We start from the raw sequence: 23,254 nt of genomic DNA, 5'->3' as shown, positions 1-23,254 counted from the left end.
GCTGGGTCCCTATTTCCTGGTGGAAGCAGAAGTTGCAGCTCACTGCTTCGTGACATCTGTCACAAGAAGGTGTCAGATCGAAAGCAAAGAGAGACGGCCGAGGACGGATGCCTGAGCGCTTGGGATGTTGAAGACGCCCCAAAGCCCTTGGGACCAAACTGAATAAGTGGGAGAAGGTAAGAGGGGATTGAATGGAACCTGTGAGCCACTTAGGGCCTGTTTTTGTGAGAGAGTGGTGGGAAGGGCAGAGGATTTGAGAACATGCAAAATAATGGGTGAATGAAGAGAGACACCAATATTAGGGGCAGGGAGAGATTTCAGTGAGTCTTCCTGTGAAATGTCTGAGGCTTCAGTCACCTACAAAGTTCAGAGGGCTGGAGCAGTGGAGTGACTGAGCTGTGTGAGCTCAACAGTTTTATTTATTTTATTTTATTTTAATTTTAATTTTAATTTTAATTTTATTATTTATTTTATTTTATGTTGTACTTCAGCAAGCCCTGGGGGTTCTTGTCTGCAATTCTGGTGGCACTCAGCACTTGAGTTTGCTGTGTAGCTGCTGTACAGACCAGCTGGCAGAGCACGAGACTCTTCCTCTCAGGGATGTGAGTTCGAATCCCACGTTGGGCAAAAGATTCCTGCATTGAGGGGGTTGGACTAGATGACCCTTGCGGCCCCTTCCAACTCTACGGTTCTGTGCCAGTTGTGATAGCTGAGCATGCGTTGTGCAAATTGGACACATATCTTGGAGTTGTTGTTGTGGTTATAAAACACCCCATGTAACTTTTTCAGCAATGTAGTGCAGCAGTTAATCATGCGAGCTGCGATTCTAGGTACAAAATTATCTCAGACAGGCTTGGTGACTGTCAGACGAGTCATTGTTTCCTCAGCTTCAGCTACCTTTCTTCCACAATCTCCAATATAGAGATGATTATGTTACTGACTTGCCTTCCAAGGCAGTTGTGAGGGTTTACTGAGATTTTGTACATGAAGCAGTTTGAACATTTGGAATGCTTTTTATCTGCCAGTGGGAAACCCTGTTGTTCCTTAAGTTGTTGTTGTTTAGTCGTTTAGTCGTGTCCGACTCTTCGTGACCCCCTGGACCAGAGCACGCCAGGCACTCCTGTCTTCCACTGCCTCCCGCAGTTTGGTCAGACTCATGCTGGTAGCTTCGAGAACACTGTCCAACCATCTCGTCCTCTGTCGTCCCCTTCTCCTTGTGCCCTCCATCTTTCCCAACATCAGGGTCTTTTCCAGGGAGTCTTCTCTTCCCATGAGGTGGCCAAAGTATTGGAGCCTTAGTTTCAGGATCTGTCCTTCCAGTGAGCACTCAGGGCTGATTTCCTTAAGAATGGAGAGCTTTGATCTTCTTGCAGTCCATGGGACTCTCAAGTTCCTTAATTATAGATCAATAACAGCAGAAAATGTTTTCTGAGACAGCCTGCCCCCTACTACCATAAATAATAATAATAATAATAATAATAATAATAATAATAATAATCCCATGCCTTTGACTTGTCTCTTTTGTTTCGTTCTAGAACACCTCATTTCTTACTCTGGCGATGCTTGTTTTGCATTGTGAAGGAGACGGTAGGTGCATTTCAGCCCTTGGTGTCAAATGTTCTCATCCACAGGTTGGGATCGGGGCCAGCCCTGTCATTGGGTAGACTGAGGCAGGTTCCTCAAGGGGCAGGGGCAGAGGTGGGACAGAGGGGTTTCAATTTCTGGGAATGGAGTTGAGAGATGACCTAACCTGGGGAGAAAACAGCAAAGACCTGATGAAGAGAGCACAGCAGAGGTTATATTTTCTGAGAATCCTCTGGAAAAACAATCTTTCAAAGGACCTGTTAATGACATTTTACCATTGTACTGTGGAGAGTGTATTAACTTATGGTTTGTGTGTGTGGTTTGGGAGCTGCACTGTCAGGGGAAAAACAATGCTGTCCAGGGTTGTAAAGACTTCAGAGAGAATAATTGGGTGCAAATCTATGCTGCCAGGTGCCATAAGAAAGCTGCAGAGATAGCGCAGGATAGTATGCAGCCCGGAAATGATCTATTTTAGCTTCTGCCTTCTGGAAGAAGGTACAGGGTTATAAAGACCAGGACTAGCCATCTGAGAAACCGTTTCTACCCAAATGCAATTCTGGTTCTAAACGCAGTATAAGGGGTCTCTATAGTATATTGTATTTTAAAATGGGGTTTCAGAGTTTTTAGGGGGTTTTGAATGTCTTACGTAGATTTTTCAGTTTCATTGTTCTCTATGGGACAATGACAATAAAGATATTGTATCGTATCGTTAATGCCCATTTAGAACACATGGCTTCCCCCCAAAGAATCTTGGCAAGTGTAGTTTACTATCCGCCGGCCTACAATTCCTGGCGGCTTTTAACAATCTACTGCTTCCAGCTTTGTGCCTCAGCATGGGGTCGGTGGCACCATAGGAAATGTCGTTCTCCCAGGGGCTGTGGAAACTGCACCTCCCATGGACCCCTGAGCTGGGTTGTGCTTTTACCCAGAACGTCAGAGCCACAAAGGCGAGAGAAGACACCCCAAAACTCATTCTCCTCCTCTGCTTGGACCCCTTCACCTATACTCTCATCACCAGCAGGAGTGCCTGTTTGGCCCCACAACCGTGGGTGCTCAGGGCTGTGAGTGCCATCAGTGTGCAAGGCCCCGGCACCAAAATTTGTGGGTGCCCGGCCCCTTCATGGGGAATTTTGTGGGTGCCCAGGCACCCAGGTCCCCAGGGAGTTGGCACCTATGTCACCAAGGCATGGAAAATGGGGAGAATACGTTTTTGGGTGGCAGCTTTTGACGATGAGGTAGGGTAACTGAGATGAGCAGGTAATTTTCTCAAGGCCTTAGATTGGCTCAGGCAAACATCCTATTGTGTGTGTTGCGACTGCTTTGAAAAAAGAAATCAGGCAATCTGTGTGAGCTCATCCAACAGGAGCTTGGGATAGGCGGCAGGACTTTTCAAAAAGCATTTTTCCTCGAAGGAAAGAACAAACTCAAAAGGGCACGTGAAAGGGCACGTGTTAAATCTTCCCTTTAAATATTCAAACACACATTTACTTAGATGAAAGAGCGTCATGATGAATCGTGCATTTTAATAGCAAATAACTGTCATTTCACAAAAGCTGAATTTTAAAATGTCCTAACTCGAATACAGCGGAGCCTTGGTTTTTCGGGCTTCTCGGAAGCCGAACAATTTGGAAGCCGAACGCTGAAACCTGGAAGTAATTGCTTGCTTTTTCGAATGTGCCTCAGAAGCTGAACGGCTTCTGCTGTGTGTTTTTCCAATTTTTCAAAGGATTTTTCCGGCCCCCAGGTGATCCTTGGTTTTTGAACGTTTCAAAAGTTGAACGGTCTTCCGGAACAGATTACTTTTGAAAACTGAGGTTCCACTGTGAGTGTGTGTGTGTGTATACACACACACACACACACACACACACACAGTGGTACCTCGGGTTAAGTACTTAATTCATTCCGGAGGTCCATTCTTAACCTGAAACTGTTCTTAACTGTTCTGAAGCACGACTTTAGCTAATGGGGCCTCCTGCTGCCGCCGCGCTGTCAGAGCACGATTTCTGTTCTCATCCTGAAGCAAAGTTCTTAACCCGAGGTACTATTTCTGGGTTAGCAAAGTCTGTAACCTGAAGCGTATGTAACCTGAAGTGTATGTAACCCAAGGTACCACTGTGTGTGTCTCTCTCTGTGTGTGTATACATACACATACACATACATATATACATACAGTCATACCTTGGGTTACAGACACTTCAGGTTGCGTTTTTTCGGGTTACAGATGCGCCAAAACCCGGAAGTACCGGAACAGATTACTTCTGGGTTTCAGTGGTCGCACATGTGCAGAAGCGCTAAATTGCGCTTTGCGCATGTGCAGAAGTGCCGAATCGCAACCAGTGCATGCGCAAACATGCAGCTGCGGGTTGCAAACGCTGCGGGTTGCTAACGTGTATCCCGCACAGATCACGTTCACAACCCGGGCGTCCACTGTGTGTGTGATAGCTGTCAACGTTTTCCCTTTTTTAAGGGAAATTCCCTTATTCCAAATAGGATTCCTCGCAAGAAAAGGGAAAAGTTGACAGCTATGCTGTGTGTGTGTGTGTGTGTGTGTGTGTGTGTGTATGTGTATACACACACACACAACAACAACAACAACAAAACCCCCACTCTGGAACACGCTGGCACTGCCTCCTCTCTCTCTCTCTCTCTCTCTCTCTCTCTCTCTCTCTGGCTGAAAGAATTTTCTTAGGTGGCATCTGTTCGCCAGATACTCTGTGGGAAGTGGAAGTGCTGGTGTGGCCTGGCAAATGCCCAGCCATGCCACCCTCTGGAATGGGCGCTGGGTGGAAGAGGTCTTGCTCCAGCCCCCTCAGGCCTACGTCCTCAGGAGGGGTGACACGAACTACAGCTAGTTTTGGTTCCAAGGCGAGGAGTGGGATCATAGGCAAGAGGAATGGGGGGGGCAAGAGGGGGGACTGGGCTCCCTGGCACTGATGGCGTCACATCTTCCCAATTACGCAGATCGCTGCCAAATCACAAAGTGGCTGCTCTTCGGAGGAGGAGCGGCCATTCTCCTGATGCTGCTGGTTATCGTGATCCTCTCCATCTGCCTCTGCCGGGTCTGCAAAAGAGGTAACGATCTCCTTGCGAAATATCAGCCTCTAAGGCAGGAGAGAAAAACTGCCTGAAACAAAGGACATCCTTTTTTAAAATCAAAACCTTTTTAGCTGAGACGTTGGTCCTCGCTGGAGAGCCTGCAAGGTCCTAAACCTCTGTTCCTGAAACGAGTAGGGAAGTGGGGAATTGTTCTAAAGTTGAGAATACTTTCCTCAAATCAGTCCCGGTCCCCAACAGTTTGGAAACCTCAATAAGTTTATTGGCTTTGCGTTTCGAAGAGACCTGATCTTGGGGGGAAAGGACAGATTTCTGTGGTCGCATATGCAAAAGGTCCCTGTTAACGGAAAAATCTGAGAGCTCCCTTGGACAAAAACAAAGACACCAACCAGGATTACTTGGAGCAAAACAGCAGCCTGTAGGCTTGGCCTTTATTGATCTGTTGCAACAGGGTGCTCCCCTCACCCGCAGGAGAGAGGAGGGACCCAGAAAAATGGCGCGCAAGGCCTTATAAAGACTTTTGAAATTGCCACCCTGTAGATCAAGACCACCCCCAGAAACATCATACATACATCACAGAAGGGGTGTAACCTAAGACCACCCTCCACATACATCACACCTACATCACAGAAAAGGCGGTCTAAAACAGAAATTTAAATATTGTTTATCTCCTGTTTGGCAGGTTACTTGATTGGATTGCCTGGGGAGCCTGGCCAGTCTTTTGTAATGATAAATACTTAGTTCCTGGGCCATGTCACAGGCTCACACCCTATTCAAACACAGACATACCCTTAAGACAGGATTTGTGAAGGAAAAGACAATGGGGAGGCTTTTCCAGTTTGACCTTGCAGAGAAAACATTTGCTCAGTTTAGGAATCAAAATGGTTCCAGGTTGGCCTTCCTGTGCTGATCTATGTATGTGCTTGGTTGGTACACTTATGAACATTACCATATATCTAAGACCATAACATTCCTATCACATCCCGAATTCAATTCCTGGCATCTCCCTGCGCAAGGCTTCCTGCCTGACACCCCGGAGAGAGGCTGCCAGTCAGTGTAGACAATATTGAACTGAGTACGCCAAGGATCTGACTCAGCATAAAGCTGCCTCCTGTGCCCATACAAACTACATCTCCTGGTCTAGGGTGAGGACCAGAACACAGATACAGGCCCCCTTTCAGACATCCTTTGTTTTGTGTATTTATTATTTCAGACCCTCCAAGTGTCCCTGTTTTCCAGGAATATTCCTGGTTTTACAGAAGCTGTCCTAGTTTCTGATTTGATCTCAGAATGTCCCGCTTTTCCTTAGGACGTTCCTATTTTCATTGGAGAAATGTTGGAGGGTATGGAGTTATCCAACCCCCGAACCAAGGAGATAAGTAACTAGGCAACCTTTAGAAGGCATCTGAAGACAGCCCTGTATGGGGAATTTTTAAAAAATGTTTTATTATGTTTTTGTTTGCTGGAAGCTGCCCAGAATGGCTTGGGTAACCCAGTCAAATGGGTATAAACCATAAACTACTTGTTGTTGTTGTTGTTATGGAATAGGATGTCCTTAATTTCATCAGAGAAATGTTGGAGGGTATGCTATTTATCATATTATCAAGGGTCGCAGGCGAGCAAAGAAAAAGTGATGAAGCAATTTATTAAAAGCTCTAAAATTATAGAATTGTAGAGTTCAAAAGAAACCTGAAGATCATCAACCTGCTTTGATGCAGAAATCTCAACAAAGGCATCCATGACAGATTCAAAACAGTACAGTGGTACCTCTAGTTAAGAACTTAATTTGTTCTGGAGGTCCGTTCTTAACCTGAAGCTGTTTTTCACCTGAAGCACCACTTCTACCGCTGCCGCACGATTTCTGTTCTCATCCTGAGGTAAAGTTCTTAACCCGAGGTACTATTTCTGGGCTAGCGTAGTCTGTAACCTGAAGTTAAGTTCTTAACTCGAGGTACCACTGTACAGATATGGACAGGGAAATATCTCAACCTAAAAAACCCCTGCTAGAATACGAAATTTATTCAACGCTAATTTTAGTAATTATTTCAACGCTAATTTTAGTAATTATTTTATTTAGTAATAATTTTAGTAATTATTTTATTTAGTAATAATTTTATTATTTATACCCCTCACATCCGTCTGGGATATAAATAATAAGCCACTCTTGGTGGCTTCCAATGCATATAAAAGACTTGCAGGTGTTTGTGGGATGGCAGACTGCTTTGTTTCCACAATCAGTGCATGTCTTGCCACTTCCTACTGAAATCCTGTCGGCTTTCCACACCACAAATGTTCTGGGTTAGAGTTGTTTTTATTCATAAAAAAATATTTATATACTACTATATTTTTTAAAAAAAACAAAACCCAAAGCAATTTACAGCTATATATATTTATAACAAAAATGCACAAACCTTTAAAATCAGAGACCACCAGCCAACCATTATGGGAAGATGTAGGGTAAAAGCACCTCTCTGGATGGCACCAAATCTACCAAAATGATATGTGGATGACCCAGTGTACATCTACCACTCACATACATATATTGCATCAGTGATATACAGTGGTACCTCAGGTTACATATTCAGGTTACATACACTTCAGGTTACATATGCTTCAGGTTACAGACTCCGCTAACCCAGAAATAGTGCTTCAGGTTAAGAACAGTTTCAAGTTAAGAACGAACCTCCGGAACGAATTAAGTACTTAACCCGAGGTACCACTGTATTGTCAAAAGCTCTTGGGGGAGAAATATTGGGGGAGGAATATTCCAAAGAAATATTCTGGAGGGACCTATAAATCAGATATTTCACTTCGTCAAATACTTTTAAGGATCACTTTTGTATACACAGAAAATCACCGTGCGAGCAGCTACAAAGTCCAGCTGCTACTGGGACCCAATGCAACCACATTTTAAGAAGTGGGGGCTGTAAATTGCCTTGGGAGCAACAGAATGTCTTGACAATGTTGCTCCTCCCAGTGACTTTGCCTGGAAAAATTGGTGGTTACCCTATGCGAGCTTTGCGTGCCTGCATGTAAAGTATTTCTGTACTTCTGCAAACCTCGGGGGTTTTCCCAAGCTTGTGGATGTGTGATGATTATGGAGAATGCAGTGGCTGGGTTTTGGTTATAAGGCAGCTTCCTGGGCTGCTGTTTGCTGTAAAAAAAAGCACAACCTGAGGAAAGAAGAATATAAAATGAAAGCAAACACACCTCACAATTTTTGTCCTGATGATGATGATGATGGTAATAATAATAATAATAATAATAATAATAATAATAATAATAATCTATACCCTGCCCATCTGGCTGGGTTTCCCCAGCCACACTGGGCGGCTTTCAACAGAATATTAAAATACAATAATTTATTAAAGATTAAAAGCTTCCCTAAACAGGGCTGCCTTCAGATGTCTTCTAAAAGTCTGGTAGTTGTTGTTCTCTTTGACATCTAGTGGGAGGCGTTCCACAGGGCAGGCGCCACCACCGAGAAGGCCCTCTGCCTGGTTCCCTGTGACTTGGCTTCTCGCAGCGAGGGAACTGCCAGAAGGTCCTCGGCGCTGGACCTCAGTGTCCGGGCAGAACGATAGGGGTGAAGACGCTCCTTCGGGTATAACAAGTGTTTTTGTTTTCTTTCGCAGGAAAGAAGCGAAAACCTGTAGAAGTAAGTATGGTGTGATTTAGAGACAATCACCAAGCGGGCAGAGGAGGTTGGGTGAGGAAGAACTGTAAACATTTGCAGCATGTAGATTCAGGATCCACAGACGAACTGGAGGAATGCGGAATGGCTCGAAGGAACTTTATTCTCCGGAGCTTCTAAGGCAAACTTGCGCAACAACCTCTAGGGCATTGTGGAGTCCTATAGATGTCAGGGCTCCACGCCCCATCATCCCAAGCCAGCCTGCCCCAAACATCACCACATTGGCTATCCCTGCCCTAGGCCTCTGGAACTGCCTGGGCCATGTGGCTCTAGGGCAAACCCTCACATCACCAACCTTCATAATGCTAAAGGAACATCTCTACACTCTAAATTCTATCAATACCAGATGGTCATCCCTGAGATAAATTCAAGGTGTTAGAGCTGATAATTGTGGTTTTGAAATGGCTTGTCTTAAAAATAGTTCTCATCCCATGAGCTGCACACTGGCCTGAGTTCAGTGTAGTGTCTAGCGATGTTGGAGTGGAAACCAGTGTTCACTGGTTTGCCTCATGTCCAGAAATTGGAAACCAACTCAGTGTATATGTTGTTGTAGGGACGTGGGTGGCGCTGTGGCCTAAACCACTGAGCCTCTTGGGCTTGCCGATCAGAAGGTTGGCGGTTCGAATCCGCGTGACGGGGTGAGCTCCCGTTGCTCGGTCCCAGCTCCTGCCAACCCAGCAGTTTGAAAGCACGCCAGCGCAAGTAGATAAATAGGTACCACTGCGGTGGGAAGGTAAACAGCGTTTCTGTGTGCTCTGGTTTCCGTCACAGTGTCCTGTTGCGCCAGAAGCGGTTTAGTCCTGCTGGTCACATGACCTGGAATGCTGTCTGTGGACAAACGCCGGCTCCCCCAGCCTGAAAGCGAGATGAGCGCTGCAACCCCATAGTCGCCTTTGACTGGATTTAACCATCCAAGGGTCCTTTACCTTTTTTACCTGTATGTTGTTGTGGCTGCTTTCAGCCCACAAATGACACTTAATTATGTCCTACCCCCCCCCCCCAATTTGTATTGCATTTCCTTTTCATTGCAATAACTTAATGACAATGTAATCTATGTAGCTGATAATGTACAGTGTTCCCTCATCTTAGGCAAGGGTTCGGTTCTGAGGGTTAAGCATGTAGTCAAACCTTTGGAGGTATCCTGTGGCTAGTGAGTGAGAGGGGGAGGGAACACCCCAGCATTACCAAAACTGGCATGCCAAGTGGGCCTCACGGGGCCCACCTGCTGCCATGGAAATGGAAGGCTAGGGATGTTCACGTGAGATCTTAGATTGTCCCGCGTGATCTCAGGGAGCATTCCAGAACTGGTGTGCCAAGTGGACCTTGCCCCCAAGTGGACCTGGTTCAAAAAGAGCTCTCCACCTTGCGTGGGACTAGACTTGCGCTATTTCAACCAGCCTGCCGTTAAGCACGTATGGTTGAAATTGTGCGCGTGAAATGAGGACGTCCTGCAATATGGCTAATGTCATTTTGGGTGGGAGATGAACTGCAGCGGAACAGAAACAGCGCTGCATGCGACAAATCCAAGGTGGAATGGGAAAATAGGTGCCTATATATGTCCCTAGTGATGACCAGCCAGTGTCTTCTTGAGACTGTACCATTTTGGACTGTAGACAAGGGCTCTCATGACTAAATAGGGGGGGGGAGGGGAAATATTTATACACGTAGAAAACTGATGTGTCAGGAAGGAGACCAGGCTGAAAACCTTCTTCCTGTCTTCTGCTTTTCTATGTGGAGAGGTGGGGGTTTTTTGTCCAGAGGACCGGAGAATAATTCAAGCCTATGAGAGCACATCTAAAGTCTGGTACAGTCCAGAGAAACACGTTTAGCTTCTCAGAGGAAGCTGGATTAAAAAAAAAATGCAGAAGAAGTGCGCGACCCGAAAAAGGACTTAGATTTGCATAAAATTTGAGCAGTGGGATGAAACTGAATTCCGCTGAACTGTGACCAGAATTGTGGTGGTGGAGGTGATAAGGCTAAATTTGTACTTGCTGCAGAAAGTGGGTGGGTAGAGAGGAAATCAACTGATACAGCAAAGGCCCAAATACAGATATTTTTCTTCCAGGCAAGGGACTAAGGCTGCAACCTTAACTCCACTTAAATATGAATAAGTTCCGTTGAACTCAGTGGGGGTTACTTCTGAGTGCACACAATTGCACAACACAATACGAACCAGGGCTGGATCTAGACCCATCAGAGAAGCGCTCCAGTTTAATGCGTTGCAAATGTCAACAGGGAAAACAGGTAGAGGAAAACGGGACTGCGCATCTCTGTCTGGTGGCACAATGTTATATCTCATATACAACGTGCATAAATCACTTTTTCTTTACCAGTCTAGCTGAGCCCCAGGTCTAGGCAGAGTCAGTCCTGTTGAGTTCCATAGGGCTTACTCCCAGGATGCAGTTCTGCAATCAAACAATATTTACAAATAAATAAATAAATAAATAAATGCATCTATTTAAAGTAAAAGTGCGCATAGAAATGAGTGGTGAAAGGAACATGCAAAAATGTATTATACAGTGGTAAAGGTAATGGTAAGGGGACCCCTGACCATTAGGTCCAGTTGTGGCTGACTCTGGGGTTGCGGTGCTCATCTCGCTTTATTGGCCGAGGGAGCCGGCGTACAGCTTCCGGGTCATGTGGCCAGCATGACTAAACCGCTTCTGGCAAACCAGAGCAGTGCACGGAAACGCTGTTTACCGTCCCGCCAGAGTGGTACCTATTTATCTACTTGCACTTTGATGTGCTTTCAAACTGCTAGGTTAGCAGGAGCAGGGACCGAGCAACAGGAGCTCACCTCGTCGCGGGGATTCGAACCGCCGGCCTTCTGATCGGCAAGTCCTAGGCTCTGTGGCTTAACCCACAGCGCCACCCGTGTCCCTGAATACAGTGGTACCTCGGGTTAAGTACTTAATTCGTTCCGAAGGTCCGTTCTTAAGCTGAATCTGTTCTTAACCTGAAGCACCACTTTAGCTAATGGGGCCTCCTGCTGTCGCCACGCCGCTGGAGCACGATTTCTGTTCTCATCCTGAAGCAAAGTTCTTAAGCTGAAGCACTATTTCTGGGTTAGCGGTGTCTGTAGCCTGAAGCGTATGTAACCCGAGGTACCACTGTGCTAGGATGAATTGCTTGCAAAAAAAAAAAAAAAAATGTGTACATCGCTCAAAGCTGCATACAGAAAATGTGCACATTCGGAGAAATTCACACTAAAATGCTGAATAATTTTCATTGCGATTTTTTTTTGTAAAACAAACAAACAAACAAACTGCTTCAGAAATGGGGAGAACTGAATGGAAAAATAGGAAACCGAGAGAACCAAAACTGAACTAAATCCATGCCTATTGTGAGGTCAGGTGAGGGAAACATAGCCCTCACAGGGGGAGATAAGGAGAGATGGGCTTGAGACCCTCCCTGACAGGTGAATTCTGCCAATGGTGGCTTCTGCCATCACCCAAGCACTGTGCCCAGGGAACTCCCAGGGGCCAACAAGGATGGAGGAGGAGGTATGGTGGTAGTGGTGGGGTTGAATTTCACGTTCCGGTTCGAATTAACCGGCCCGCTCTTCTCATCTTTTGGTACTAACCGATGTGACCTCTTGCTGTATACTTCACCATCACTAGGGTGTGGCCGGCAATCCGGATGAAGGTAGCTTGCATTACGCCGAATTGCAGAACCTCCCCGATTCCAATAGGGGGCAGTGTGATGGGGGGACCTGCCCAGCCCCTTTGGCATCTCTCAACAACGACTATGCTACAGTGGCAGAGCTAAAGGAAACGGTCAGTCAAGGAAGCCACTGCAGGCCTGAACCAAACAAAGAGGACGGAACGGATGGCGCGGTGAGTGGGGACCAGTCGTTCGTGGAACAGGACTGAACTTTCGTTGGACTGGAATGGGAGATTCCTAGCGAGGGGAAGAAGGTTCTGTGCTTGATGTGGACTGTGTATCTGCTGTGCTCGGATTCTGGCCCCAGAGAAGCTGAAACATTCTGCCATTGGACTGTTTGATGCAGGTTGAATATCTTTGCATAGATCTTGCGGGGAGGGGTGTGCCAAATTTATTTTGCCCCCCCCCTTTTTGCATTTGGATTCCATTTTCACAAAGACAGGGAAGGGGGTTGAGGGGGGGATGAAGACACTTCCTAGCTCAGGCATAGGCAAACTCCGGCCCTCCAGATGTTTGGGACTACAATTCCCATCATCCTTGACCACTGGTCCTGTTAGCTAGGGATGATGGGAATTGTAGTGCCAAACATCTGGAGGGCCGGAGTTTGCCTATGCCTGCCCAAGCTCATCTCTACAGCCGCTGACACGCTGTCATGGACTTGGAGACCTGGGTTCAAATCTCCAATGGGCTGGGCTTCAGATAAGCCATTCCTCTTAAACTGACCTACCTCTCAGGCTGGACCCCCATGTATGGAACAATAGGTGGGGTGCAAAAATGTGAATATATGTGAATATATATATCATGAGGACTAGCCTAGAAGAAAACCAACTCTGTGACAGAAAGCAGGTTCCGTATCTGCGCTGTGACATCTCACCAGATTTCCCAGCATGTCAGAGCTGAAAACAGGGACCCTCTTTCTTGTATATTGCCAGCATCTGTGTTTTCACCCTGCCCTCTCTCATTCCACAAAGCTGTTATTTTCCTACTGTACACTATCTTCATTGAGTCTACAATAGTCTGTCTTTCGCTGCCCCTCAAAGCAAGGTGCACCAGTAAAACTTACTGTGAAGGTCTCCTCATTTTAGTTTCATTTTTCAAATAATCTTACAACGAATGTGGCTGAAGCGCTGTAGGATGTCTTAAAGTCAAACTCATCCAGCGACGTTCACTGTCTGGTTGCTGGAGGAATGGAACAGAACATCGCAACAGTGCAAGGAGCACTTATGTTCTAAAAAAAGGTAAAGGTAAAGGACCCCTGACCATTAAGTCCAGTAGCAAACGACTCTGGGGTTGTGGCACTCATCTCGCTTTACAGGCTAAGGGAGCCGGCGTTTGTCCGCAGACAGTTTTTCCAGGTCATGTGGCCAGCATGACTAAGCCGCTTCTGACGAACCAGAGCAGTGCATGGAAACACCGTTTACCTACCCACCAGAGAGGTACCTATTTATCTACTTGCACTTTGATGTGCTTTCGAACTGCTAGGTTGGCAGGAGCAGGGACCGAGCAATGGGAGCTCACCCCGTTGTGGCGATTCGAACCGCTGGCCTTCTGATCGGCAAGCCCAAGAGGCTCAGTGGTTTTAGACCACGGCGCTACCCGCGTCCCTATTTATGTGCTAGGCTACCCTAATCTCATGCCCTCCAACTTCAGATGTATATAGAGAGGTGGCATTTGCGGGGGAAGAGACTGGGGTGTGTTGCTTTGGCAGGTAGGTGGTCTATGCTTCAAAGGATGACTGACTGTGCAAATGGGGGGGAATAAATAAACTCTGAGCTAGAACTGCCCCATAGGTCGCGAGCAAGAAAAGAGAAAGCTCCTCTTTTGAGGTTCTGAGCGTGTTGCTCTTTCCTTCTCTCCCACGGAAAAAACGGGTGGGTGAGTTTCAAGAAAAGAGGAAGGGCTTTGCACTTCCTCTCGCCTCCTCGGTCAGGAAGCTTTGAAAAGGAGAAGAAAAATAAACTCCGTTGCAGGTCACCTGCTTCGCATGCAGCACTTAAAAGATTTTGGTGCCCTCATGTACAGTGGTACCTCGGGTTACATACGCTTCAGGTTACAGACTCCGCTAGCCCAGAAATAGTACCTCAGGTCAAGAACTTTACCTCAGGATGAGAACAGAAATCGGGCGGCGGCAGTGGGAGGCCCCATTAGCTAAAGTGGTACCTCAGGTTAAGAACGGACCTCCAGAACGAATTAAGTTCTTAATTCAAAATATAAACAAGATTCAACCGTAATTTTTTTTAAAAAATTAAAAATTAAACAAATCCAACAGTAAGGTGGAAAACAATGTTTACTTTTGTACACTTTTATCTATATTTGGGGGGGGGGGAATCTGCTACTTTTTCTAATTGCAAAGTCTTTCATCAGATCCTCAAAACAAATCTTACGTAACACATCTGCTTCCAACACTTAGCAGAAGAGATGAGGCACCCAGCCCGTGCCTTGCTACATAGTTGTTCTGTTGGGATTTTTTATATATCTCAGCTGAGAAAACGAATGTTCAGCTGAGCAATTTTGTCACTGTTAATGTGAAGAATCCAGCAATGGAAAATCTCCATGGTGCCCCTTCCCCCCACTTCCCACGATTCCCTAAGCACATGCTTATTTTGCTTAATGGTTAATCCAGCCCTGGCATGTAGAAGGCCATAGGCTTATTCCCCCTCAACTCCATGGTGGGCTAGGAGAGAACTGTGTCTGAAAACCATGGAGATTGCCCCTGCCAGCCAGTGTACGCAGTACTGCCTCTGCTAAATGACCCCATGGCCTGGCTCATTCAAAGGCAGCTTCCTATGCTCCTACGATTGGCAGCTCCCCACCCATCTGTGGCCTGGCTGATGCAACACAAGGGTAATATGTAGTTCACGCTTAGGAGCTGCTGACTCTCTGGCTAAAATGCAACATAGCTGCCTCTCAGTGCTGGCTGTAACCTGCCCCCTTTCCCATTTCGCTCCTCTGCACATAGCCTTGGCAGCTGACTGGGGCACCCTTCGCCGGCAAGCACTCGAGGGAAGGCCTTAAGCCCAGGGCCAAACGTCGCGCTTTGTATGTAGAATTCAATCTCTGGCATCCCATGTATAGGTTGCAAGGGAACTCTTCCAGAGTTAGGGAGTGGTGAATCTCTTTATTTCAGTTTCCAGCAATTTCTCATCTCTCCCATCTTAAGTTCAGTTTGCCACAGGTCCACATCAGTTTCTCTCTGTCTCTCTGTGTGTGTGTTTTTTTAAAGACGTCCTGAAAATTTGTCAGCCCTTTAGCCCCAACAGACACATTTTTGCAAGCGATTACCCTCAACATAATGCATTTTGTGAATGCATTTTCCACGAGTCTATGCTTTTTTTAAATGCACGTTTTCTGCTGATATCTACATTTTTGTAGATGCAGAGAAAACTGCATTGCAAAAAGTGCACATTTTGAAAGATTTCAGTTTGCATTTCAGTTTTGCCTGTTGTTCTGGAAAGCGCCGAGTAGGCAGATAGACATTAAGATGTGAAGCAAACCAAACATTTGCCCCCCGATCCTGCCAAGGATCCTTTTTATAACACACCCTGAAGGGAAGTGAAATTCTAAAGCAGACGAGTGGGTTTGAAAGGAAACCTGCGAAATTGCAGCATTTGCACAACTCCAGACATACAGGCATTACAAAACTGCAATGCAATTTCTGACCCCTGCAGAGGATCATGGTAGCACAGTTTGCAGCCTGTTTTGCTCCCAATGGAATTTCCAGACCAAAATATGTTGTTGTTGTTTAGTCATTTAGTCATGTCCGACTCTTTGTGACCCCATGGACCAGAGCACGCCAGGCACTCCTGTCTTCCACTGCCTCCCGCAGTTTGGTCAGACTCATGCTGGTAGCTTCGAGAACACCATCCAACCATCTCATCCTCTGTTGTCCCCTTCTCCTTGTGCCCTCCATCTTTCCCAACATCAGGATCTTTTCTAGGGAGTCTTCTCTTCTCATGAGGTGGCCAAAGTATTGGAGCCTCAGCTTCAGGATCTGTCCTTCCAGTGAGCACTCAGTGCTGATTTCCTTCAGAATGGATCAGCTTTTACTATACAGACCTTTGTTGGCAAGGTGATGTCTCTGCTTTTTAAGATGCTGTCTAGGTTTGTCACTGCTTTTCTCCCAAGAAGCAGGCGTCTTTTAATTTCGTGACTGCTGTCACCATCGGCAGTGATCATGGAGCCCAAGAAAGTAAAATCTCTCACTGTCTCCATTTCTTCCCTGTCTATTTGCCAGGAGGTGATGGGCCCAGTGGCCATGATCTTCATTTTTTTGATGTTGAGCTTCAGACCATCGGCAGTGATCATGGAGCCCAAGAAAGTAAAATCTCTCACTGTCTCCATTTCTTCCCTGTCTATTTGCCAGGAGGTGATGGGCCCAGTGGCCATGACCTTCGTTTTTTTGATGTTGAGCTTCAGACCATATTTTGCGCTCTCCTCTTTCACCCTCATTAAAAGGTTCTTTCATTCCTCCTCACTTTCTGCCATCGATGTTGTGTCATCTGCATATTTGAGGTTGTTGATATTTCTTCCGGCGATCTTAATTCCGCCTTGGGATTCATCCAGCCCAGCCTTTCGCATGATGAATTCTGCATATAAGTTAAATAAGCAGGGAGACAAAATACAGCCTTGCCATACTCCTTTCCCAATTTTGAACCAATCAGTTGTTCCATATCCAGTTCTAACTGTAGCTTCTTGTCCCGCATAGCTAATGCTAGCTTCCGAAGAGGGAGAACATTCAGTGATAGAGCCTCTGTTTTGCATACAAAAGGCTCTAGGTGTCATCCTTTCATCACCAAGTCAGGCTGGAGGAGACCCGCTGCCTGAAAACCTGGAGAACTGCAGCTGCAGCCGCTGTAGGCAGTTCTGGGCTAGAGATGTTGTTGGTCTTATTCAGTATTAAGCAGCTTCCCATGGCAGGGATACATACAGTGATAGCTCAGTCTACCGAGCAGGATATTCTTAATCTCAAGGTCATGGGTTCAAGCCCCTTTTTGGGCAAAAAGATTCCTGCATTGCTGGGGGTTGGTGCAATTCTATGATTCTATGTCCTCCATGCCAACTTAAAGGTAAAGGTAAAGGGACCCCTGACCATTAGGTCCAGTCGTGGCCGACTCTGGGGTTGCGGCACTCATCTCGCTTTATTGGCCGAGGGAGCTGGTGTACAACTTCCGGGTCATGTGGCCATCACGACGAGGCTGCTTCTGGCGAACCAGAGCAGCACACGGAAACGCCGTTTACCTTCCCGCCGGAGCGATACCTATTTATCTACTTGCACTTTGACGTGCTTTCGAACTGCTAGGTTGGCAGGAGCAGGGACCGAGCAACGGGAGCTCACCCCGTCACGGGGATTCGAACCACCGACCTTCTGATTGGCAAGTCTTAGGCTCTGTGGTTTAACCCACAGCACTACCTGCGTCCTCCATGCCAGCTAAGATCCCATTAATTAAAGCTTGCTGGCTGTTGCTGGAGCAATGTCTGAGCTGTCCTTGGTCTTGCAGAAACGGGCTGCAACCTCCACCTGTTGCTTTGTAATGGATTGGTTGGGGGACCAAACGACATATGACTTTTAATGCTTCTTTTTCACAGGATCAAATCCTTTCTGTAGGCCTGGTCACAAAACAGGAACCTAAATGGCTTTTTTTTTTTGCAACTATATAAAGTTCAGTCATTTAAAAATATTTTTAAACTGGTGTGTGTGTGTGTGTGTGTGTGTTGTGTTTTGCAGAGATAGAACAACCTTTGAGTCCTTAGAGAGGTCTTATATGCATGTGTTTCGAACCCGGGGCACTCCAGATGCTACTGGACAACAACTCCCATCTTCCCTAGCCATTGGCCATACTGTCTGGGGCTAATGGGAATTGGAGTCCAACAGCCTCTGGAGCGCTGCAGCTTGGGAAATGTTGGATGTAAGCCCTTTAATAACAGCAACAACAACAACAACAACAACAACAACAACAACATTTTTTTATATCCCACTCTTCTTGGTTTAAAAACCGGGCTCAGGGCGGCTAACAGCAAATATAAAACATTGATTAAAATGCGACTTAAAAACAGCATAAAAGGTAAAGGTAAAGGGACCCCTGACCATTAGGTCTAGTCGTGGCTGACTCTGGGGTTGCGGTGTTTATCTCGCTTTACTGGCCAAGGGAGCCGGTGTACAGCTTCCGGGTCATGTAGTCAGCATGACTAAGCCGCTTCTGGCAAACCAGAGCAGCACACGGAAACGCCGTTTACCTTCCTGTCAGAGTGGTACCTATCTATCTACTTGCACTTTGATGTGCTTTTGAACTGCTAGGTTGGCAGGAGCAGGGACCGAGCAACGGGAGCTCACCCTGTCGGGGGATTCAAACCGCCGACCTTCTGATCGGCAAGCCCTAGGCTCTGTGGTTTAACCCACAGCGCCACCCGCGTCCCTTAAAAACAGCATAAAACAGCATAAAATGCAACATGAAATGCTGCATCAATATCAATAAAATTCAAAAATCTTTGGTTCAGATCACTGGGTCGTTTGCTTTCTCCAGAACCACTTTAATTTTGCTCTGCAAGTCCTAAAATCAGGGGTGGAGAATGTATTGCTCTCTGGAAGTTGCAGGACTACAGTTCCCATCATCCCTGACCATTCACCATGCTGGCTAGGGCTGATGAGTGAACCTGGGCTGGAAATGTTGTTAAGATGCCAAGCTCACATAGCCTGCTGCAGGCCTATCACCGTTAAGAGGCTTCTTGCCTGTAGTTCTCTCCTTTGGCCAGTTGGTGGCACACAAACCAAACAACCACCTGACGTCTCCCAGCTCACAGATTCAATCCCTGACACTTCTGACACCATTTCCTGCAGAGTCTCCAGTACACATTTTACAAACACTCGTCTCCTCCCTACACTTGTAAGTATACAGGTGTCAGCTATGAAGCAGCCCCAAAACAGGACACCATGGTGCAAGCCAGCATGCATACATGAATGGACTGTCAGCAAAGGACCCTCCACCTGCGTGAACACGGGTGTTTTAAGGATGCACGTAAATACATAATCCATGCTGCTGCAGATAACAACGGTGTACACACAGCAATCGGCGTTTTGCCTCTCTGTCTTGTTCTGGAATCATAATCCTAGTGTAAACCCAGGTTAGCCCTAGTGTGTGACCATGCAGTGCCCCCTAGTGGATCTCTGTGCAACGATGTTTATGTAAAGTATGTTTTGAGAGGGGAAATTGCAAGTGAAACCTTTGAAAGACTTCCACATTTTCAAAAATAGCATCCAGCAGAGTTTTACTCGATGGCTCGGTTCATCTTGGGGCCTTTGTTGTTGTTTAGTCATTTAGTTGTGTCCGACTCTTCGTGACCCCATGGACCAGAGCACGCCAGGCACTCCTGTCTTCCACTGCCTCCCACAGTTTGGTCCAACTCATGCTGGTAGCTTCGAGAACACTGTCCAACCATCTCGTCCTCTCTCGTTCCCTTCTCCTTGTGCCCTCCATCTTTCCCAACATCAGGGTCTTTTCCAGGGAGTCTTCTCTTCTCATGAGGTGGCCAAAGTATTGGAGCCTCAGCTTCACGATCTGTCCTTCCAGTGAGCGCTCATAGCTTTAATGGGTGGCCATATTCAAACTCTGATGAAGACTTTGTGGATAGCGTCATTATACACTTGAGTCACCAGGTGGCGTTGTAATCTAGGTGGAAGCAGGAGTTTCCTGTGTCTACCTTGTCCTTGGTTCAGCCAGCCAATAAAGTCCTTGTTTAGGTTCCTGCCTGGCATGCAGTCTTCCATGAGAGTCTCTGAGGTCGCATGATGGAAGCCGAGAATTAACGCCAGTAGTGCAGCAGACAGATGGCATTGCTGTGTCTTCAAGGGAAAAGGCCAGGCTTCTAGGATTTGTACCTGGCCTGGATAACCCAAAGACTTCAAATCGCCCGCCAGTTGCTGAAACTGAGTTGCGTACATCTTGATTCCTTTCTGCATGTCAAGACCCTAAAGCAACTTGGAACCAGGCTACCTGAAGAACTGCCTCTCCCCCATATTTCCCTGCACTCCTCAGATGGAGTGCTGCTGAGTGTACTGCGTGTTCTCAAAATGGGGCTTTCGGTGTTGCAGCTACCGGCCTACTGGAATCAATTACCGGCTGAAATTTGACAGGCGCCTGACATCATGATGTGAAGTGCGATCCGGTCATTTATGAAATATTAATTGTGCATCTGTAGCAATGCTTTTAGAATATGTATGGCTATTATTTTATTTTACCTTTGTCTTGCTGTACGCTGCTTTGATGGCCTCAGGCCAGCAAGCAATTTATACCATTGCAGAATTAATAAGTTAAAATTAAAGGGAGTTCTGAAGACCGAGTGCAGAGAGTTCCAGAAAACGGACAGCCTCAGGCTGCAGGTCCACAGTGACACTGTAATAAAAAAATTTAAGGTCTTATATATATAATAAATGTTCATAAATGTACCAACCATATAGATATGTGGACGACATGTCAGGAGCAGCACAGGAAGACTGCCCTGAAACCATTTTGACTCCCAAACTGACCAAATGTTTTCTCTGCAAGGAGGGAGGGGGTGAGGGAACCTTCCCATTGTCTCAGGAATTGGGAAATCACCATCTCAAAGGAATGGCCAGACTACCAGGAAAGGCAATCAGATAACGCATTATCAGATAACCTGGCAGACAGGAAAAACAACAACATTCAAATTTCTGTTGTAGACCACCTTTTCTGTGATGTAGGTATGATGTTTGTGGGGGGTGGTCTTGGGTTACACCCCTTCTGTGATGTATGTATGATGTATGGAGGGGTGGTCTTGAGCTCCAGGGAAGGGAATTTAAAATGTCTATATAAAGGCATGCACACTTTTGTTCTGGGTTCTCCTCCGTCCTCCTGCATGTGAGGGGAGCACCCTGTTGCAAGAGCTTTAATAAAGATCAGGCTTACTAGCTGCTTTTCTTCTCAATATTCTCTGGTTGGCCTCTGTTATTTTCTCCTACCGATAGGGAACCCACTTAAGGACTCTATACGGGCTCTTGCATACCCCATAAGGGAAGAAGGGCAGATTTTGTTTACAATAAAGCCATCCCTGAGCAGGTTTGAAATAGGGCTATGTAAGCTCCCACCCTGTTGAGGATCTGGCCAGAGGGCTTTCTCTCTATGTACAACAGGTGTGGGGATCCTCAGGTCATAGGGGACTAATGCAGCCTTCCAGGCCTCTCTGTTTGACCCTCAGGACCCTAGGCCATGCCACTTTCCGAGGCAACTTGCCTTCTCCTTAGGCCTTATCCTTCACCACATGCATTGGGTTCTGCCCAACTTTGGGGGGGGGGTGCATGTGTGTGACATTGCACGGCAGTAAGAGGCCCACTAGGCGCAGGTCAATTCTGTGTCCAGGCCAGCTGTCTACCAGCTCCATCTGGTACGCAGGCTGAGACCCTACCTGCCTGCGGACTGTCTTGCCAGAGTGGTGCATGCTCTAGTTATCTCCCGCTTGGACTACTGCAATGCACTCTACGTGGGGCTACCTTTGAAGGTGACCTGGAAACTACAACTAATCCAGAATGTGGCAGCTAGACTGGTGACTGGGAGTGGCCACCGAGACCACATAACACCGGTCTTGAAAGACCTCCAGTGGCTCCCAGTACGTTTCTGAGCACAATTCAAAGTGTTGGTGCTGACCTTTAAAGCCCTAAACGGCCTCGGTCCAGTATATCTGAAGGAGTGTCTTCAACCCCATCATTCAGCCCAGACACAGAGTTCCAGCTCCGAGGGTCTTCTGATGGTTCCCTCACTGTGAAAAGTGAGGTTACAGGGAAGCAGGCAGAGGGCCTTCTCAGTAGTGGCACCTGCCCTGTGGAACGCCCTCCCACCAGATGTCAAGGAAATAAACAACTATCTGACTTTTGGAAAACACCTGAAGGCAGCCCTGTACAGGGAAGTTTTTAATGCTTGATGTTTTATTGTGCTTTTAATATTCTGTTGGGAGGGCATTATTATAATATATAATAATATAATATATTATTATTATTAAGAGAAGGCCCAGTGGCCTTCTTTATTGTGCTTTTGTGCTTTTGACATTCTGTTGGGAGGGCATTATTATATTATATATAATAATATATAATAAAATATTATTATTATTATTATTAAGAGAAGGCCCAGTGGGGCCCCAGTGGGGTCTGTTGGTAGACCCCGCAAGGCTTGCCATGGCTGTGGGTAAGTTTGTTGGGACCTGCCACAGGCCACAGAATATTTAGGGGGCCCGGACCGCTCCTTGAAAATCTGGGAGGGCTCGGTCCCAGGTCTCCCCATAGATGTCACCCCTGCCCTTCACCAGGCTTCTTCCATCCTCTCCTTGAGTGACTTATTGCCTGGCTGGAAACTTTCCTTGAACTGTGGGGGGGCCTCTTGCTCTCCAAGATGGGGAGACACGTCTGTGCTATACAAAAATAAAGTGCCGCGTCAGTTGCTGTGCCCAGTTTCACCACTCGCCTCACCTATCCCTGCCTAAGGTTGCGAGAAGGTTTCCCACCCTTGCTAGAAGACTTGCCTTCCCTCTCAGTAGGGAAGATTCCCTGGGTGCCAAACGGCAGGCCTCAGGCCAGAGTGTGCGTTGCCACAATGAGAACCAGGAAGGGCCCATAATTTGATTCAGCAGCTGAGTACAGTGGTACCTCTTGTTACATACGCTTCAGGTTACATACGTTTCAGGTTACAGACTCCGCTAACCCAGAAATAGTGCTTCAGGTTAAGAACTTTGCTTCAGGATGAGAACAGAAATCGTGCTCTGGCGGCGCAGCAGGAGAAGGAGGCCCCATTAGCTAAAGTGGTGCTTCAGGTTAAGAACAGTTTCAGGTTAAGAACGGGCCTCTGGAACGAATTAAGTACTTAACCTGAGGTACCACTGTACTTGCTTTGTATCCAGAAGGCCCTGGTTTCGGTCCCTGTCCTCTCCAGTTATAAGAATCAAGAACCGAGGGATGGAAAAGACCTTCTGCTCAAGACACGGGTGAGATGCAGCTGGCCAGAGGAGGTTATGTTTCCCCAGCATGGTGCCTCTCAGATTTTTTGGGACGACAACTCTGACCATACTAGTTGAGGAGCTGTAGTTCAAAATGTCTGGAGGGCATCATGTGGGAAGTGGGGCCTTTGGCGTCATGCCCTCTCTAGGGGCCCTCATACTCCAGGCCCCGCTGCTGCCACAAACAGGCCCACCATTTAAATTTCCCACAATGACCCAGGGCAATGCTGTGGCAAGGGCAGCTGGGGAAATTTAAAACAAGGC

General features: G+C 46.8%; 1 protein-coding gene across 1 annotated transcript; it reads left to right on the top strand.

Annotated features, from left to right (window-relative positions):
* Nucleotides 1–13,068, top strand: LST1 (leukocyte specific transcript 1). Its single transcript, XM_081903457.1, has 5 exons — nt 1–176; nt 1,536–1,587; nt 4,546–4,656; nt 8,274–8,296; nt 11,953–13,068. The coding sequence occupies exons 2-5, from the start codon at nt 1,560–1,562 to the stop codon at nt 12,202–12,204; spliced, it is 414 nt and encodes a 137-aa protein (XP_081759583.1). The 5' UTR covers nt 1–176; nt 1,536–1,559; the 3' UTR covers nt 12,205–13,068.
* The last annotated feature ends 10,186 nt before the right edge of the window (nt 13,069–23,254 follow it).

This window comes from Podarcis melisellensis (genome assembly GCF_964234715.1).
Source record: "Podarcis melisellensis genome assembly, chromosome: 2".
Classification (NCBI taxonomy): Eukaryota; Metazoa; Chordata; class Lepidosauria; order Squamata; family Lacertidae; genus Podarcis; species Podarcis melisellensis.
This window is presented reverse-complemented; position numbering and strand designations above follow the sequence as displayed.

Excerpts from the sequence above, each read along its gene's own strand:
- LST1 (XM_081903457.1), top strand. The coding sequence starts at position 1,560 with ATGCTTGTTTTGCATTGTGAAGGAGACG. Across the intron at positions 1,588-4,545 it reads TTTGCATTGTGAAGGAGACG|ATCGCTGCCAAATCACAAAG; the intron begins GTAGGTGCATTT and ends CCAATTACGCAG. Across the intron at positions 4,657-8,273 it reads CTGCCGGGTCTGCAAAAGAG|GAAAGAAGCGAAAACCTGTA; the intron begins GTAACGATCTCC and ends TTTCTTTCGCAG.